The sequence below is a fragment of the Arvicola amphibius genome, chromosome 4 (genome assembly GCF_903992535.2).
Source record: "Arvicola amphibius chromosome 4, mArvAmp1.2, whole genome shotgun sequence".
NCBI lineage: Eukaryota > Metazoa > Chordata > Mammalia > Rodentia > Cricetidae > Arvicola > Arvicola amphibius.
In genome coordinates this window covers 58,678,612-58,698,394 of record NC_052050.1, presented here as the reverse complement: position 1 = coordinate 58,698,394, position 19,783 = coordinate 58,678,612, and the positions used below count along the sequence as shown (strand labels likewise).

Below are 19,783 nucleotides of genomic sequence, written 5' to 3'. Positions count from 1 at the left end.
TTTTTCTCAACATGGAAAACACGAAGCAGGCGAGGAAGAGGCAGCTGTGGAAGTCCGTACAGAAGCTCTGGTGTGGCAGGGTCTGCACTCCCATCAGGGGAGTCTGCACAGGACAAGTAGCTGGGGCGCCGGACTGGGTGGGAGGTGGCGCACAGACCACGGGGAAAGGGGCGGAACCTAGAAGGGCTGGCAGGCGGCCAATGGGCGCCGCCCACACACAAGCCACGCCCCCGCACCCGACCGGAGTGCACGGGCTGGGAGGCGCAGACCCAGCTCGGGACGCGCGGTCTGGGCGCTGTGGCCATGCCTGGCGGCACCCTAGCGACTGTCCTGCGACCAGCGCAACCCTGGTAGACGACACCCCGGGCCCGGCTGGCCCGGCCATGCCGCTGGAGACGCAGGACGCGCTGTACGTGGCACTGGAGCTGGTCATCGCCGCTCTGGCGGTGGCGGGCAACGTGCTGGTGTGTGTCGCGGTGGGCGCCTCGAGTGCTTTGCAGACCCCCACCAACTATTTCCTGGTGTCTCTGGCGGCGGCCGACGTGGCCGTGGGACTCTTTGCCATCCCCTTCGCTATCACCATCAGCTTGGGCTTCTGTACGGACTTCCACAGCTGCCTCTTCCTCGCCTGCTTCGTGTTGGTGCTCACGCAGAGCTCCATCTTCAGCCTCTTGGCCGTGGCCGTCGACAGGTATCTGGCTATTCGCGTCCCGCTCAGGTGAGACAAATCTTTCCAGCCCGGGCTGGTTTAGGACCGAGGGGCGCCCTCTCCAGGCCCACGGTTCTACCTTCTGGAACCTCAGATGGGCCAGATTAAGAGTACGCTAGGAGAGGTTCCGGCGTGTAGGATGCCAGCCACTTCCCGCGACGCTCGTTCCACTGTGGGTTGTTGAGACCGTCCTGGGGCAGCAGAACAGGCCACCGGCTAGGCGTCTCTTAGGCGTTAGGGATGCTCCAGTCGCTCCCAGCTTAGGGGATCTAAATAAGGACACCCTTGGGGTCTCTGGGAAGTGCGCTCCCGGCGAGGTACCCGGCACGGACTCAGGAAGCTCAAACTCGGGAAGGTTTGGTGTTTGCGTCTCCACCCTCGTGGCGGCGAAAGATACACCTTCCTAGCCCTCTTAGCTCGGCAAGGGGATCAACAGCAGCTGCCTTTCGCGGTCTTGTGCGTAATGGGCCCCGAGAAACTTCAACTAAGAGCAAGGCAACTTTGGATTCTGGGAATTGGTACTGTTATAAGGGACACAGTACTAACGACCCAGCTTTAGAATGCGCCTCTCCTAACGGAGGCGGCGAGTCAGATCTAAGGGAAAAGTGCCACTTAGCTCTGGTGGGGTACTCTAGGAGTATTGGTCCCTACTAGCTCCGTGGTGACTCAGATTACTCCCAGACATTTTAAAGAGCTTCTGTGCATGCTGGTTCACTGAACACTGACAAGCAGTCTTAGAGCCTCTAGCCATTGTGTAACCTTATTTGTATACATCCACAGTGCCCAGCAGCCCGAGAGGCCCTTGAGAGGCCCTTTCTCCGAATATGCCTAAACCACTCTCTCCTTTTTCCACCCTGAGAAAACAGGATTAGGGGTGGCAAGCCAGTTAGCAAGGGACATGGCTCCCAGTTGTAGCTAATAAATTTAAAGTTGTTTGATGTCTGTTGGTGCCTGGCCCTTGGCATTTCTGAAATGAGCTTTGGATCTCTTTAGATTTGGAACCTAGACGGGGAAACAGAGTCACAAGAGTAGGAAGAGAAAGGGAAGAACTCACTGAGCTCCGACTTTGTGCCAGACAATGCCAATTAAATGTACATACTTGAATCCTAGCACTAACCAGAGGACAGGTGCCGTCGCCTGCGTGCTGGAGGTGACGGGTGGTGGCCCGGGGAGATGAAGGTCTGGTTCAGGATACTACATGTGGGATGAGTGGCATTGAGTGTTCACCATGCCATCCACCTGTCTCCCGGGGCTGCGTGTGGTCCTAGTGTTGTAGAGATGTGAAGAGATCCTGTCCGCAGTACGCCAGTGTTTATAGGAGAAATGTGTTTGGGGAATTGATGAGCAGAAAACTCCCACAAGCCCTTGTAATAGATATGATGAGTCTGGTGGTTGCTTGTGTGTAGGATCTTGGATCCCAGATGGAACAGGAAGCCCCTGCTTGTGTGTGTGTGTGTGTGTGTTGGGGGCAGGGTGTTCCACATCCACTGCCCTTGGCAACTGACTGGGAGGCTTCACATATCCCCTCAGGAGCCCTGCAACCTAGGGTTTTCTGAGCGTGAACCTACACAGCCTCTCTTCTCTCCATTCTGTTGGGTCTGGTCTTGTCTCTTGCCTCCCATAGAGTACTTTATGGCCTTTTGAACTTTTCCCCCACAGTGCTGAGCAGTCAAATGACCCCAGCTTGAGTTGCCTACTCAGGGGAAGCCCTTTGGGCTTGCCCCTGGCAGAGCCCCAAATACATGGCAGCTCACCCAGGACACACTCCAAGTATCTCTTGTGTCACATGACCGGAGCAGGAAGTTCCATAAATGTTTAAATCTGTTAATTCTTGTCCTGGGTTGTGCTGGGCGGGTCTTGAAGCAAACGGGTGTGGGTGTCTTAAGGGGAAACAGATGTGAATCACGGGCTCCTTGCTTCTCCTTTGCATTTGCTAAGGGTGAGGAGCCGGTGGAAGGTGAAGGGAGGGAGAGCAGTGAGCGCAGAGTCCATTACCACCTTGCAGGCCTGTCCTGGGGGGTCTGGAAGTGTGCACAGCAGTATCCTGCTCCACACCCGGGCAGCTATGAGTGTCTAACCTGCCTTGACACCAGCTTGCACAGTGGTAGGTCGAAATGTATACAAGGTTCTCACCCTTCCTTGAGCCCTCCCGAGAGGTGGCGTGCATGGTGGGCCTCCTGCCCTCAGCAGTTGAAAGCACAACCGCGTGGGAACAGGTTAAAATGTAGATTACTGTGAGCTGAACTCCGGCAACACGGCAGTAGTTCCAGCCGCACTCCGCACTCCGGAAGGCTGAGGTAGAGGGATTGCCTGAGTCCAGGAGTTCAAGGTTAATTTGGGTAACAGCAGGACCCTTGTCTGAAAAGAAAATGCAGATTACAGAACCCAGGTGGGTCCTGCCGAATCAGAGATGTGGGGTAGGATGTATAAAGGCCTCCAACATTAACGTCTACCTTGGCCCTACTATTTATATCAAAAGTTTGAGAACCCTTACTCAGCTTCTCTTGTTTGACGCGGGCTGGATCTGAGTGACCCTAAATACTGAGTTGGTTCTAAGACCCTCCTTGGGGCCATGGAACTACAGCTGAACATCAAAACAGGTGCCTGGCTAAGGAGCCAGGTGTGGTCCAGGCATGGAAATCAGCATTCAGGAGCCCCAGGCCGGAGGATAATCACCAGTTTGAGGCTAGCTTGGGGCTACATAGTGAGTTCCAGTCCCAAGCTAGCCTGAGTTACAGTGGGAGGCCCTGTCTTAAAAAAAAAAAAAAAAAAAAAAGAAGAAGAAAGAAAAAGAAAGTGATGAGGGATTAAGATCAAATACTTCTCTTCCAGAGGACCAGAGAGTTCAGTTCCCATCAACGCACATCAGGTTGGCTTACAAGTACTTTTAGTTCCAAGGGATTCAGCACCCTTTTCTGACTTCCTTAGGCACCTACAATCGGGCACACCGACACTTAAAATTATAAAATAAAATAAGCAATAAGCCCCCCCCCCCCTTAATATCCTGTTTAGGAGGCGGTGTCTCTCTCAGGAAGCCAAGCCAGTGAAGCCCAGGGTGTGAGCACAGAATGCTTAGAGATGCACATCTCTTACCTGGGCAAACAAACTTAGACTTGACTGCATGGCTCTGATGGTGTCACGCTGAGGAGCCCCTGGCTCCCCTGGCCTTGATTTTCACTAACACGAAAGAGGGAGCCTAGAGGCGATGCCAGGCGTAGAAACCATCCCTTTGTGCTCATTTGAAAAAAAAAAAGCTTCTATTAGGCAGTGCCCTTTGTCCTTAGAGGGAGGGGTGTCCACAGACAGACAGGTCCTGCCTTCTGCCCCAGTGGGGACTTCCAGGCAGGGAAGCTTTTGAAGTGAGCTGTGCTAGGGGATGCACAGCAGAGCTGGGGTGGAAGCTGGTGGTTGTGGGAGGTCAGCCACGTCTCCGCCCATGTCTCCAGCCACGTCTCTGCCCACAGCAGCCTCTGGCTCTCACTTCATCCTTTGGATGGTTCCTGCTGGTGCCCACAGGAGTACTTCCTCCTGGCCTAGCCTAATCCTCTTCCCCCTTCGTGCCACTCTGGGAGCCTTCCTTCCTTTGCTCAGTGAACTCAGTTTTCCCTTTTACCATGGTGGACTCTGGAAGAGCTGACTTGATTGTTCTTCTAGAGGTGCTGAGGGACAGTGTTTTGGAGGGAGATGTGTCTGTTGGCTAATCAGAAAGAAAGGGCCATGTTTGTCCTTCCTTCTGTCCTCTGCCACACTGTGTGTGTTTGTCATTAGGAATGTATGTTCTAAAAACAGTGCAAAAACAACAATAGCAACAACAAAAAAGGCAGGCAGGAGCAGGAGGGCCCGAGACAGCAGATCTATAGTGAGTTGCTCTGGAGTCCTGCTGAAGCCTGGGTAGTGGGCACTACAGGAGCGCACCCTCATGCCCAGCTGTTTTAGGTTTTTTTTTCATTCAGTTTTTATTTATATTTTTTTTTATTTTGCCCAGCTGTTTTAGTATGCTCTAATGAAGGAAGCTGTGTTGTCAGAAGATCCCTCACAGGCCTGCATGAGGATAGGGTGATACAGGGCCTGGGGATGCTGGGAAAGCTAGGCAAGCAGCAGGTGCCACGGGCTGAAGGCAGGTAGCTACAGATTCTGGGGTGTGGCCTACTTAAAGCAGGTCCTGGCTCCAGAGTCACCCAGAACTGGGTGTTGCTTTGCACTTAGTTTATCCTCCATTGTTAGCACACAGGGGACTCGCTCCATCTCCAGGCCTGGAGCCCCGACCTTGAAGCCAGCAGCAAGGGCCACCATCGGCTCTTGTCTAGTCTCACATTTCTGCTGACATGCTCTCCAGCTTGACCAATATGGCAAGCAGCAGGTGGCTTTTGCCTGGGTGGGTGAAATGGGGAGGGGAGGCCCTTGATCCTATCTTAAAACTAGGCTGGAACTGAGGTCACATACTCAGGAAGGCTCCTGGAACTCCGGTCCTCAGGCTGCAGAAGTCAAGCCTGAGGTAACCAGTCAGCCCTCGGGAGAGCATGGAAATGGCCAGGCAGGGGTGATGAAGTGGGGCTGGCAGCACCCCAGCTGTTCAGTTCCCCCTGAGGGGTGAGAGGAGACGGGTCTTCCCCTTGAATGGAGTGGGGCCCAGAGCTGCACCCGCATGTCCCAGCCTGTAGTCACTGAGCTTGCATGGAAGGGCCATGGCCCAGGGGCAGCCGTGCAGGAAATGGTTTTGCACCTTAGACCACCATCTACATCCTGTTCTGAAAGGCGGCGTGCACCGCCTGTGGCTGCCTGGAGAAAGAGCTGGTGGGAAATTGTGGTGGTGGTTCTTGCTTGTCACCTTGGTAGCTGGGTATACCCGTCAGGGACTTGTTCTTTTCCTTCCTTTTTTCCTTTCCTTTTTTTGTTTGTTTTGTGTTTAGAGACAGGGCTTCTCTGTGCAGCCCTGGCTGTCCTGGACTTATTCTGTAGATCAGGCTGCCCTGGAACAACTCATAGAGATCCACCTGCTTCTGCCTCTGCCTCCCAAAGGCATGTGGCACAACCACACAGCGAGGGACTCTTTCCTTCCTCCCTCCGTCCCTCCCTCCCTCTCTCCCTCCCTCCCTCCTTCTCTTCTCTCCCTCCCTCCCTCCCTCCCTTCCTCCCTCCCTCCCTCCCTCCCTCCCTCCCTCCTTCCCTCACTCCTTCCCTCCCTCCCTCCTTCTCTTCTCTCCCTCCCTCCCTCCTTCTCTTCTCTCCCTCCCTCCCTCCTTCCCTCACTCCTTCCCTCCCTCCCTCCTTCTCTTCTCTTCTCTTCTCTTCTCTTCTCTTCTCTCCCTCCCTCCCTCCTTCCCTTCCTCCCTCCCTCACTCCCTATCTCTTTTTCACTTACACATCATGCCTCAAGTTGATTTGTAAAATCAACCTAGGCCACTGATCATCCGCAAACAGTGTGTCAGTGTGTCGTCGCTCCAGTCCGTCTGTCTGCACATCGGCAGACAGAAGCCTTTTCTATGAGGCCTTCACAGGAGGCCTGGGCACCTTTGGGAGCCTGTGCTGGACTGAGGCCTGGGCCTGGCCTTGATTTGAACCTTGGGCTTTGGTTGGTAGAGCCTGCAACCTTTGGCCATGTAGCTTCTAATCTAACCCAAGCTTGGGGTGAGCAATAAAAGGAAGATGGCTTAATTTGTGACTAGAGCCCTTTGGCATCTTGGGCTTAACCACCTTGGGCTTCACAAGGGCCTTGCTGGCCTCTGCATGTGAACTCGTTACCTTCCAACTGTTGCCCTGCATCTTCTTCAGGCCTCTCTTACTGTGCTTCTTTTTTTTTTTTTTTTTTTTTTGTTTTGTTTTGTTTTGTTTTTCGAGACAGGGTTTCTCTGCAGCTTTTTTAGAGCCTGTCCTGGAACTAGCTCTTGTAGACCAGGCTGGCCTCGAACTCACAGAGATCCACCTGCCTCTGCCTCCCGAGTGCTGGGATTAAAGGCGTGCGCCACCACCGCCCGGCTTCTTGCTGTGCTTCTTGACAAAGCACATGCTCCTAGGAACTCGGGGTCGACCCCCTTAGAGATTCGTATCTTTGTGACCGGGGTTTCTCGATGCCATTTCTGTGCCATTTTCGGGATTGGTTGTGTGGTTTGGTTCTTGGACTTGCCCATGTCTGGACCATTACCTGCCACTCCCAACGTGCCTGGGACCAAAAGAGAAAGAGCGAGGGACTTCTTTGTAATTAAATCATTTGAGGTAGAAAGATCTACCTTTAATCTAGCCACGCTTTCTGCTGGTAGCTTATATAAAAGACATGGAAGAAGGAGGTTCTTTCTCTTTGCCTTCCTACTCTCGCTGGCAAGTCCACCCATTCACTGTAATTAGAGCCTGCTTCTTCAGAATTCCAGCAAATACTGAAGACCAGGTGAGACATCGGCCTTGCGAACTGAACAACTACTAGATTCTTGGACCATATATATACATACATACATACATATATGTATATATATATACACACACACATATGATAGTTATATATGTATATATATAGAAAACAAATCCCCTATATGTGTGTGTGCTCATCTAAAAGTTCTGTTCCTCTAGAGAGCCCCCACTAATGCAGAAGGGCAAAGGAAACAACGTTTTCTCCAGACAGACCATCTGCATCCCTTTCACACGCACCGGGTCTTGCAGCCTTGCAGACCCTCACTCAGGGCCACTAGCAGGACTCAGTGTCTCTTCTACCTGGCCGGTGCCGGTATGGGTGTGCCCTGCCTAGAGGCGTTCAACACATGCCGCCAGTTTTCTTTCATGTTGGAGTTTTCCATCTGTGACAGCACCCACACCTTATTAAAGCCCTTTCTATGGGTGGCCTTGCCTCTTATATACCACCTCCTGGCTACTCTTGAGAACTCTGTGGGCAGGCACTTCGGAGATGCAGCCCAGAGCTGTTTAGCCTGGGATCACACAGGCTCCACGAACCTGCGTTCCTAGGAGCCCGAAACAGCATGGGGATAGCTCCAGGAAAGAAGCCAGACACCACTGGATTCTGTGAGGAGCAGTCCTCGATGAATGGGAGATGGATGGGGTGCCAGCAGATTGTGTTTGGGCCCTGAAGTATTTATTGCATGTGACAGAGAGGATGGGTGTCGACTGAAGGGTAATTTGACTAGAAAAGGAAGCTGTATTCGGTCCAAACATACGCTTACACTCAGAACTCCAGTAGCAGCTGGGGATTATCCTTGTCTCTTTCTTCCGTTCAGGGGTCTGTGGCCCAGCCTTTCCTTATACTTCCAACTCATCACCAACCTTCAGGAATTGTCCAGTGTGTTCTTTCTCCCTTAACGGTGTTGCCATGATCCACTCTTGTCTCAGGCTAACAGGCTGGAGACCTTGCCAGTGGCTGCAGGTCTCCATGACAGCTAAGGAGAGCACCTTCTCAGACAGCATCAATGTTGAGAACAGTTTGGCTGAAGGGGTGTAACGCTTTTTCTAGAGGGCTTGTGCTTGAGGCGTGTGGGTGGGGCTCATAGGAAGGAAGAGCACTGGGCTGTGTGAGGGGCCTTGCAAAGGAGGAGAGGCGGAGAGCCCTGGCCTGCACTAATCACAGAGAGTGAGGGTGGGAGGCAGAGCAGTGGGGTGGAGCAGTCGGGTCACAGAGGGCCTGGAGGCTTCCTAGGGGGCTCAGAGTTCGTCCTAAAGGTTCTGCTGTGTCCCTAAAGGACCTAAGAGGTGTGTGGGTACTGAGGGTGGCATAGAAGTCAGTACCTCGAAGGGCACAAAAAGGCAAGCAAGCGCACCCCGTTCTGTGACCAGCACATCTGCTGAGCAGCCCTTCTGTACTCCCTCCTACTGGCTCCTACTGACCCTCAGTTGTGGGCCGCCATCTTTTTTTGCGTTTGCTTATCTGTGTGTGTATGCACACCACAGTGTGATACACAGGACAAAGGACAGCTCGCAGGGGTTGCTTCTCCCCTACCACATGGATCCCGGGGGTTGAACTCAGGTCATCAGACTTGCTGACAAGCCTGACAGGGTCCCACAAAGTTGGCTGGTTTCTATTATTTATTTTGAAAGAGGATGGCTCACAGAGCCCAGGCTGTCCTTAAACTCCTGAACCTCTTGTCCCCCTTCCCGAGGGGCTGTGCTTTTACACATATGCCACCATGCTTGCCTTGAATTTGCTTTTAGAAAGGATTTTGGATTCAGTGGGTTTGACTTCTTTCACGTGGAAGCGTGGGCATAGTCAAGACATTTCCACCCCGTCCTCCATCAACTGGATCTCCAGCTTCAGGTGGGGTAGGGAGAGGACAGAGGGCAGAGCCACAGCACCTGGGAATCCAGGCAGCTCAGAAAGTGCTGCACAGGATGTCACTCCCGGCTTCTGTCCTAATTCCTTTCCAGTCCCTGCTGGCTGTTAGACTGGAGCATTTATCCTTGAGGATTCCACACCACCTCCATGATCCTGCCTGCCTCGGTTTGTAGAAACTCATGAAACCTCCGTTTTCTGATATCCTCCACTCTGATTTTAATACAATTATGAATTTACCTTTGTGTCTTTACTGTCAGTCCCTGTGGTTTTGTGAGATAACGAGGTGAGAATCGCGCGCCAGTGTGGAATTCTTTACTTATTTCTTTAGAGACAATGCCACATAGCACGGGCTGGCCTGGACTCACCTTTTGCTTCCTCCTGCTCCTGAGTGCTGGAATTATAGGTGTGTGACACCACACCTGGTTTAGGAGTTCCGGTTGGGCTTCATGGTGCTACATAAGCACCCTACCAAGGGAGCTACATTTCAGCCCAGAATTTAATTTCCTTTACTATTTTGTGTATGTGTATGAGAGAGACAGAGAAAGACAGGGTCTCACTGGAACTCAGAATCCTCTTGCTTCTACCTCCCAAGTGCTGGGATTACAGATGTGTATGACCATAGCTGATTCAAATGTAGGCATTTTATTTTAAAAACTATTTTAATTTTTATGTGTATGTTTGTTTTACCTGCATGCACGTCTGTGCACCATATGCATCCCTGATACCTGCCAAATCTAGAAGAGGTTGTTGGATCTCCTGGAACTGAGGTTCAGATGGCTGTGAGCGTCCATGTAGGTGCTGGGACTCGAACCTGGGTCCTCTGCAGAAGCATTATTAAGTACTCTCAACTGCCAAGTCATCTCTCCAGCCCCTCAAGTGTAGAGTTTAAATCAGGAATCTTGTTATGCTAGATCTTCATTTTAAGACCACTCTGGTGGACAGCTGGATGGAGTGGAAGGGACAAGCTTATGTGGTAAAGCCAGGTGTCTAGTCCAGGAAGAAAGGAAGTGTGATTATGGCAGAGGCCATGGAGATGGCATGTTTGAGATAAGTAACATCTGAACATTTGTACCTGGAGGGAAGGCTGATGTCTGTCTGACATCACCCAGGAGCCTGAGAGTTTGGAAAGAGGTCCTAAGTAAAGCCACATGGCCAACCAAGATACCGGACAGGACAGTAAAGAGTCTGACGCCAGAGATGGACCCAGATCCAGTTAGTGAGCCAGGCCTCCCAAGTGGCTGATGGGCAGCAGACTGAATGGGAATGTGGGCACTGTCACCATAGGTTGGTGAGTCATCTAGAGGGACTGGCAGATCTAATGGGCAATGGTAGGTGGTGTGCTTGTAGCTGAAGATGGGAATCCAGAAGGCGGGCTCAAAGGGGTTGACGTGGAGAGGAGCTATTGGTCCAGGCCAGCTCCCAGGTTCCTGGGCATCAGTGTGTTACTGCTCTGAAAATTAGGGGGGTAGGGAGAAGTGCTGGGGAGCTTGTGGCCCAGGTATATTCCGTGCCTTGGTTGGACCCGCAGGCTAGGAAGTGTAGTTGGGTGTGAACATTGGAGAGGTTGGGTTCACTAGTCCTTCACTGTGTGGGTTCAGCCCCTCCTGCTTTGTCGGAGCCCAGCACTGTCCCCTCTCCTACCATATGGAAGTTCTTGCTTGACACCCCGCCTTTCTACCTCCCAATGCCTCTTGGGTTTACTGCCTATGTAGCTTCAGGCCTGCCCGCCACAAACTTCCCAAAGAGACTTTCTGTATATGGCATGTTTCCACTGTTAATTTCAGCACCGTAGCTGACTCTGGCCCTATTTGCTGTGCCCTGGAGCTTCTGTCTGCCCAGTACTCCCTCTCCCGTGTCCCTCCCTGTGTGTCTGCCTTGGCTTCCAGGACCCCTCACCTCTTGGAACTTAATGTGCTGAGGTCTCTGCATGTGTTCCCTGCCTGGAATGTTGCTCCGTTTTCCCGCTGATTCTTCCTCATGCTTGCTGTGTCTCCTTGTGCGTCCCCGGGGTTTCTTGGCCGCTCTCTACAACTTTGCAGCTATTTTCTTCACTCGTAGCTTGTTAAGCTGTCAGTTGTTCTGTGGATGGGCCAGCTTATTGCCAATAGGTCAGAATTCTATATGTAATGTCCTAAGAGGTTTATGGGAGAAACGGAGGAAACTGAGTGATGGGGACTGATTGGCCCTGTTCCAGAAGACCAAGTCTCTCCTCTCTTTGGCCTTTCCAGAAGTTATTAGCAATATACCAGCTGCTGAGACAGAGAACCTTTGCCTATAGACATCAGCATTCCCTCCAGGTACATTCAGATGTTACTCATCTCCAATATGCCAATTGTCTTAGGTGACCTATGGGAGAGGGTAGAAAGGGAGGGGAGTGGAGCAAATGTATAGCTCAATAAAAACAAACAACAACAACAACAACAAAATACCTGTGACCCAAACCAACTTGGGGAGGAAAGGCTTTCTTTCTCTCCCTCTCTTCCTGTCCTTTTCCCCTTCCTCCCTCCCTTCCTTCCTTTTTTTCCGGGGGGGGGGGAGTGGGGGGTACAGGGTTTCTGTGTGAATCCAGGAAAGGGTTTAGTCATCGTCCAGCTTATTATATACAGTCCATCATTGAGGGAAGTCAGGACAGGAACCTGGAGCCAGGGACTGAAGCAGAGACCATGGAGGGACACTGTTTACTAGCTTACTCAGCCTGCTTTCTTACACAGCCAGGACCACCTGCCCAGGGGCACCACTTACACTGGTCTGACCCTCTTACATCAATCATTGATCAAGAAAACCCCACACCGGGCGATGGTGGCGCACGCCTTTAATCCCAGCACTCGGGAGGCAGAGGCAGGCAGATCTTTGTGAGTTCGAGACCAGCCTGTCCTACAGAGCTAGTTCCAGGACAGGCTCCAAAGCCACAGAGAAACCCTGTCTCGAAAAACCAAAAAAAAAAAAAAAAAAAAAAAAAAAAAAAAAAACCCACAGACTTGTCTACAGGCCAAAATGTTGGAGGCATTTTGTCAACTGAGGTTTCCTCTTTCCAGATGACTTTAGCTTGTATCAAGTTAACAAAAAACAAAACAAAAACTCAAACCACAACAAAACAGCACAAATATGTATGTATGTCCTGTGTATGTGTATCCCCCCTCACACACACACCATCAGTCTGTGGTTCTAGAAATACTGAGCTGTTCTTAAGCAATATAGTTAGTTAACCTGTACCCCCTTGTCACAGACTCCAGATGCAGCTACAAGCGGATGTAAAATACACTTATGTGATCAAGACGGTGGTGAGCTGGTCTCTTTATATAAACCAGGCTCTTTGGCTTTGTCTCTGGGTACAGTGCTGGCTGTGGATGGAACGGGGAACATGCTCATCTCTGCTGTTAAGGAGCTGTTACCTGGGTGGGATGGTCTGGGCAATCCTGGGGTGCCAAGGAACACAGTGGCTTACTTCAGTGTGAACTTCTCTGCTTCCATTTCTGTCCTGTGAATTCATTCACATGTGCAGGCAGTGGGAACAGGATGTTTGCTTTGCTTCATATATGATTTTGCCTGGGCAGAACCGGGGGGTGGCACACTGTTCTGCAGGAGATTCCAGGGATGAAGATGATAGAAACTGTTTGTGCCTGACACCCCTTCCTTAAAAAACTGCACCCCATCTTGTGCACCCCAGCCTGCTTTCATCACCGCTACAGTGTCCTGGTTTGGAGCTCCTCTTGCAGCTATACCAGATTGGTCTCTCTCTGATCCCCAGTCAGCTTGTTAACTATTATTAAGATACGCACTCTGGCAGCCACTAGCCCCGCTGGGCTGACCGCACAGTTGACCCTAATGATCTTGAGATTGTTACGAGTGGTATGCCCTAACCCACCCATGTTCACCTATGTCGTGTGTGTGTGTGTGTGTGTGTGTAGATGTAGAGAACATGAGGTTTTTGATGTATGTGTGTACTTAGCAGCAAGCTTGGTGTCTCACATCTTATTTCCACCATTCAGAAGGTTGAGGGGGGAAAAAAGAGGCCCTAGGTTTGAGGCTGACGTGGGATACATATTGAGTTTCAAGACAGCCTGGACTATATATATATAGTCTTACAACAGAAATGTCTGCATTTACTGAGGCGTGGAGCTTGTGGACAAGACTAAATATGGAGAGCCCTCAACAGCTAAGCAGCAGTACAGTTCTCAGCATGTACTCACGTAGCAGTGTGCATTTAGGAAATGCTCTGTTGTGGGGCTCAGGAATGAACTCAGGGTCTCATTGATGGTAGTCCCAGTCTAGCTCCCAGCTACGGAAAGTGCCATGGAAATCTGTGTTGTAAGTCACAGTCACGGCTGTGGCTGGGAGGCAGGCTCCAGCGCCACTGTTTATGAGAGGGCTCAGGCTACTATGTTGCTGTCCAGGGGCTCAGAGCTGGAAGCATCCTGAGAGCTGGGACTATGACCTGGTTTGAGCCCCAGAACCCTGTCCCAGTAGGCCAGCACTGGTTATGCAGCCCTTGGCCAGGCCCCAGCCCCTTCATTAGGTAATCAGCAATCACATTGCTCTATTGTTGATTCTTCTGTATGCCTGTTTCCACCAATCCCCTTAGCTAATGAACTTTATAAGGAAGACCTGGACACAGCTCTGCACAGCAGAGAGCTACAACTATTTGCCAGTGTCTGCTTTCCCAGGACAGCTCTTTAACGTGGACTGTTTTCCAATGGCCTTAGGTGACTGCCGTGAAAGGGTCATTCATCCTTGGGGCGGGGGTTCGACCCACAGGTTGAGAACCTCTGCACTAGAGCGTGGTACAGGTCGTTTAAGTCCCATCCTTCTTGATTCTTGTGTGCTGCTTGCAGAACAGAGGCTCCAGGACTTGGCAAGCAGCTCTCATGCCTGGGGGGAGCTAAAGCATTTGATGCATGGCTGGGTGACAGAAGGGAAACCGGGACTTGTGATATGAGCACTGAAGGGCTAGGGGTCCCTGACAGAAAATAACCACGTTGGTCAGTGGTAGCCATCAGTTTGATGGGCTTTGTGTTGCTATGATTTAGTGACAGTGGGCAAATTATTTAAGTTCCGGGCCTTGTTTTCTTTTTTCTTTTTTTTTTAAATATTTATTTATTTATTATGTATACAATATTCTGTCTGCAGGCCAGAAGAGGGCACCAGACCCCATTACAGATGGTTGTGAGCCACCATGTGGTTGCTGGGAATTGAACTCAGGACCTTTGGAAGAGCAGGCAATGCTCTTAACCTCTGAGCCATCTCTCCAGCCCCCGGGCCTTGTTTTCATAGTGATAGCCTGGGTTAGCAGCCCCTTCCCATGAGACTTGGTTAGTGGGAGGTATGAGTTTCAGGGTGTAGTGTGCCCAAGGAGACGGGGCTTGTGTGCTGTGCTATTAGAATTTGTTTGGAGAGAGGAGTATTTGAGCACTTGTCTCCAATTTGGTGTCTCTCATATCCGGCTCCCTGGATCTTTGCTGTCCTACTATTGATATTGTCTGTAGACACTCGATGAGTCACTCACCCAGCTTGAGTGCTCCAGTCTGTCCCTTCAGCTCTCAGTGTTCCTCTCCCTCCTTCTCAGATCCCACTTCCATGGTCCCAACCTGCACCCTGTCAAATGCAAAGTGGCACCACCATCAAGATCCTGTTTGCCTGGCAAGCTCTCCTCATCTCTCCCCCGGGTGACAAGTCATGTGTCCTAGCTGCCTCTTCCTTCCTCAGCTTTGTGAAGTGACAGTTCTCAAGAAGACACAGCCCATGTCACCACCATCCAGCCTTTGCTCTTAAACCAGCCTTTTTATCCTTTCTTCTGCCAGGACTCAGGTAGCATCCCTTCACACAGCCCTGCATCCCTCTGACTCCTCAGCCGTCTCTGATGGCCTGTTCTTTCTTTTTGGGAAAGAGGCTGCTGGGGATAGCCTCATATCGCTTATATTAACCTCAAACTCCTGGTCTTCCTGTCCCCACCTCCTAAGTGCTAGGATTACAGGCATGCCACCCACACCCACACCCTGGTCAGTCTTTCTGCATCTTCTCTATAGGTCACTGTCACTAGTTCCTAACATCCACTCTTCTCATGACAGCCCATAATCATCTGTTTCAGTGAATGTTAGGATGCTGGGGGAAACCCCCTGAAAACCATGCATCATCCCTGATTCCTCACCATCCTCCATCTCATCCATCTTCAAGGCCTGTTGATTTTTTGCATCTTCCAGGCTGAATCCTGGTCCCAGAGAGCATCTTTTTGAGTTTTGAAATAGTTTCCTAGCTGCTCTGTGTCCTCATGCATCCCTAAAATTTGGTTGCTGTGACCCAGTGACCTCTACAACACGAGCACTCCTTGGCTTGCAAGTCTTCGACGGCCTCGAGTCTGTAAGCTGGCCTGTGTGAAAGCCCGTGTGAGTGCCATTTGCCTGCAATCTTCTTGCTGTCCAGGGTTCTCCTCCCTCTCATCCGTAAGCTTCCACTGAGAGGTCTTCCATGATGTCCTAGACTGAAGCTTTCCTTGTTTGTATCTTAGCAATCACGGACCAGAGAATGGAAGTGCCAGGACTTGCTTACCCGACAGCCAGTCCACCAAGGCTAGCCTGGGTTCAGCTGAACTAAATTAATATGGCTGAGTCCAGGGCAGAGCCGTAGTGCAGGCTACCTCACGGACAGGATTCTGAGTGGTTAGCCTTTGTGGAGGCATTGCTGCCTTGCAGAGACTAACTGTGCTATTGACAGCCCTGGTGAGGCACTGGCAAGGAAAAACATTTTTCAGAGGGTTTCATCACTGGCCAAGAAAAATGCAGTGAGCAGCTGAGCTCAGCAGGCCATCCTCTGTAGCAAAGGCCCTGCAACTGAGCTGCCTACTGCTGAGAGGAAGCAGCAAAGCCGAACGGTCATGATGTATGAACCAAGTCTCAGTGGGCTTCCTCTGCAGATTGGACTGGTTGTCCTGCCTGCCCAGGCCACAGCATCGAGTATTCCTAGTACATACATAGTTGCTGAAAATCTATTACTAACAGGTATCAAATGAGGGATGTTTTCATGATGGCTGACTATAGCTGAGCTGTGGTGGATCATGCTTTTAATCCCAGCACTCGGGAGGCAGAGACAAGTAGATTTCTTGAGTTTGGGGGCAGCTTGGTCTACAGAGTGAGTTCCAGGACAGCCAGAGCTACACAGAGAAACCCTGTCTCAAAAAGCCAAAAACAAATCAAAAAAAGAACAGACTATGCACCGTGATAGGTCCTGGGATACCAATTCAATAAGATATGGTCTGTCTTTAGGTGGTTATCATTCTAGTTGAGGGAAAAATATATGTAACAGATTAAGGACCAGTTATTGATGTTGATTTCCCAAGTTTCAGCAACTCTCTTGCCGGTGGCTTTCTGTAGATGAGGCACTAATAGAGTCTCTGTTCCAGAGTCCGCAGAGAAGTCAGCAGTGCCCCTGCCCAGAGTGTGACGAAGGCCATTTTCCTTTTGTGAGATAAGGTTTTGCTTTGTGGCCTCTCTCCTGACTGGAAGACTACAGGTGTGCGCCCATCACAACCAGTCCTAAATCAAACTTCTGGTGTTAAGAGAAGTGATTCTTGTCAAAAGCCACAGGCAGTCAGCTGAGTCCAGGGGACTCCTTGGACCCTTGTTCAGGTGTCTCCTTGTGAGTCAGGTTTCACATGCATGCTTCCTCACTATTTGTTAGTGACATCTTCCCTTAACGATGGCGGTCCTTTACCATTAGAACACGGACATGTTCTACACACTGGAATATCCCAACTACTCCTTCCAGGAGGCCTGCAATCACCCAGTACAGAGGCTATTCAAAGGGCCTCTGTTGATGGAGCAGCGGGGCTGCATCCCGCCACCGGGCTAGCTTTACATCTGAAATAACAACACACAAACTATATTCATTTAAACACTGCCTGGCCCATTAGTTTCAGCCTCTTATTGGCTAACTCTCACATCTTCCTTTAACCCATATTTAGTAATCTGTGAAGCACCACGAGGTGGTCGTTTACCAGGAGAGATCTTAACCTGCATCTGTCTTGGAGAGAAGCATGGCGACTGCCTTGAAGCATCTGCCTTCTTTCTCCCAGAATTCTGTTCTGTCTACTCCGCCTGCCTAATTTTCTGTCCTATTAAAGGGCCAAGGCAGTTTCTTTATTAACCAATGAAAGTAACACATAGACAGATGACTCTCCTCCATCAGGCCTCTAAGCCATCTGTACCTTTGTCACTGAACAGAAACAAGTACTGAGTCAAGAATGAGGGTTTTTGTTTTGTTGTTGTTGGTTTTTTTTTGTCATTGTTTTTCAAGACAAGGTTTCTCTGTGTAGCTCTGGCTGTCTTAGAACTAGCTCTGTAGACCAGGCTGTCCTTAAACACACAGAGATCTATCTGCCTCTGTCTCCTGAATGCTGGGAAAAAGGCGTGCACCACCAAGCCTGGCTAAGAATGACAGTCTCTCTGAGCTTCCTGCAGCAACGCTGCTGACACTTGCTCCTGTGTCGCTGTGTTAAGTAATGGCCATGGTGCCCCAGAAGATGGACCTTCAAGGCCAGGCAAGCTAAAGGGCCATGGGACACCAGCAGGGTGGGACTTTGAGCTCTGCTTAAGGAATACTGTAACATGACCAGTAACAGATGATATTCTCTTCAACAGGTATAAAAGTTTGGTCACTGGGAGCAGAGCAAGAGGGATCATTGCTCTCCTCTGGGTCCTTGCCTTTGGCATTGGATTGACTCCATTCCTGGGTTGGAATAGTAGAGACAAAGCCACCAGCAACTGCACAGAACCTGGGGATGGAAGCATGAATAAAAGCTGCTGTCCTGTGAGGTGTCTCTTTGAGAATGTGGTCCCCATGAGCTACATGGTGTATTTCAACTTCTTTGGGTGTGTCCTTCCTCCACTGCTCATAATGATGGTGATCTACATCAAAATCTTCATGGTGGCCTGTAAGCAGCTCCAGCACATGGAGCTGATGGACCACTCAAGGACCATTCTGCAGCGAGAGATCCATGCAGCCAAGTCACTGGCCATGATTGTAGGCATTTTTGCTCTCTGCTGGCTACCAGTACACGCCATCAACTGTGTCTCTCTTTTCCATCCGGCTCTTGCCAAGGATAAGCCCAAGTGGCTAATGTATGTTGCCATCCTCCTGTCGCATGCCAATTCGGTCGTCAACCCCATTGTATATGCCTACAGGAACCGAGACTTCCGCTACACTTTCCACAGAATCATCTCCAGCTATGTTCTCTGCCAGACAGACACCAAAGGTGGGAGCGGGCAGGCCGGGGCACAGTCTGCTCTCAGTCTGGGCTTATGACCTAGGCTCTGGCCTTTTGGAGAAGGCTTAAAATAAACAATGGGACTCGACACAACTGGCTGATTCTCAATGTGAAAGGCAGCTGCACCTCCCAAGCAAATGAGCTGCTCTTCTGAGTCCGACCTGGAGTTACACAAGTCTAGCTAATATGCATATGCAATCGGTAGGCTCCAAGGTTAAATACACCTATGAATCTATTCAGCTGCTCTGTGTGGACGATGACAGTGGCTCGAACTGATTCCCAAAGATGGTTTTATGTTTAAGAATCTGCCTTATTCATGGTAGAAAATGACTGAAACTTACCTTACTGTGAAACACTGTGAACTATTATAATAAAAGTATTTTTCACTTACAGCAATGGAAAAATAAAAGTTGGCTATACTATTGTATACTTGTTCCTAGGACTGCAACCCTGAAAACTAAAGTATAATTCTTCAATTAAGATACTGTTGTATTAATTTAGAGAATGATATTCTTCTAAGTTTTGAAATAGAATTATAATTTTTAAAAACAATTTTATGTTTAATGTTTTCCATGTACACAAAATACTAGATAGAAACTGGAGAAATGGGGTTTCTCCTCAACTGGAATCCTGTGTCTTGACATAGGTTCTGACTAGGTGTGCTTCTCTCCCAAGATTTATTGGAACCCACAGTGTGAAATTTTCCTAAGGAAAATACCTAATTGTGCATTATATTCAACGAAATAAAACTTGGTTAAAAACACGTTCAAGGCACTGCACTGGCTTGCTGTACATAGTGTGCTATCTGCACTTAACCCTGAAGGCCGCCGAGAGGGGAAGCTCATACTGAGTCCAGGGTTCTCAACTAGTAAAGAAATCTTAAGTTTTTCTTTGCTACAACTCAACATAACGCTCAGCCACCCCTCTGGGTCTCTAACTGCAACATGTGTTTGGCTTTTTATCCAGCAGCTGTTCACTAACAGCTTGTGTTTGGGGGCACAACAACGTGGGGGGTTGTCTCTAGGCTATGAAGTCATTCATTCCATTTGTCTACTTCAGTTCCTAAAAGGACAAGTGCTTAGAGAGGCAGGGAATTCCCAACCCTTGAGGACCTTCTGGCTGCCGTGGCTTTATCTCTTAAGTCCTTTTCACAGGCTACAATCTGTTTCCTCTTTGTGGTTATTTTCTCATAGTTCCTTTGCTCTCTCTGGGTCTGTCTCATCTCTTCTCTCCAATACCACTCCTGCAACCTACTTTGTCTTTTCTTTCCATGTGAAATTCCTAGTAGGATCTAGTTTCCTTCCAGGGCTTTAGTATGTTCCTTATCATGCTATAAAAGCCTAGAAATGCTCACAGGGCAAACCCAGCTTTCCCTGTTCTCCACGCCATTTCTCCCAGAACAGCCCCGTGTGCTGCCCTGGTACCAGCACACAGATGAGCGCAGCAGAAGAGCCCTCATCTCACACTTAGCTGCATGTCTGCTCCCGTCCGTTCGTGAGGATTAATGTTCTCATTTACGCTTGCCCTGTTCAGTTTGGTCCACCATCCC

At 50.1% G+C, this 19,783-nt stretch overlaps 1 protein-coding gene across 1 annotated transcript; it reads left to right on the top strand.

Annotated features, from left to right (window-relative positions):
- Window positions 1–300: 300 nt before the first annotated feature.
- Window positions 301–19,013, top strand: Adora2b (adenosine A2b receptor). The gene is made up of 2 exons (XM_038327776.1): window positions 301–718; window positions 17,609–19,013. The coding sequence occupies exons 1-2, from the start codon at window positions 384–386 to the stop codon at window positions 18,270–18,272; spliced, it is 999 nt and encodes a 332-aa protein (XP_038183704.1). The 5' UTR covers window positions 301–383; the 3' UTR covers window positions 18,273–19,013.
- Window positions 19,014–19,783: the final 770 nt, after the last annotated feature.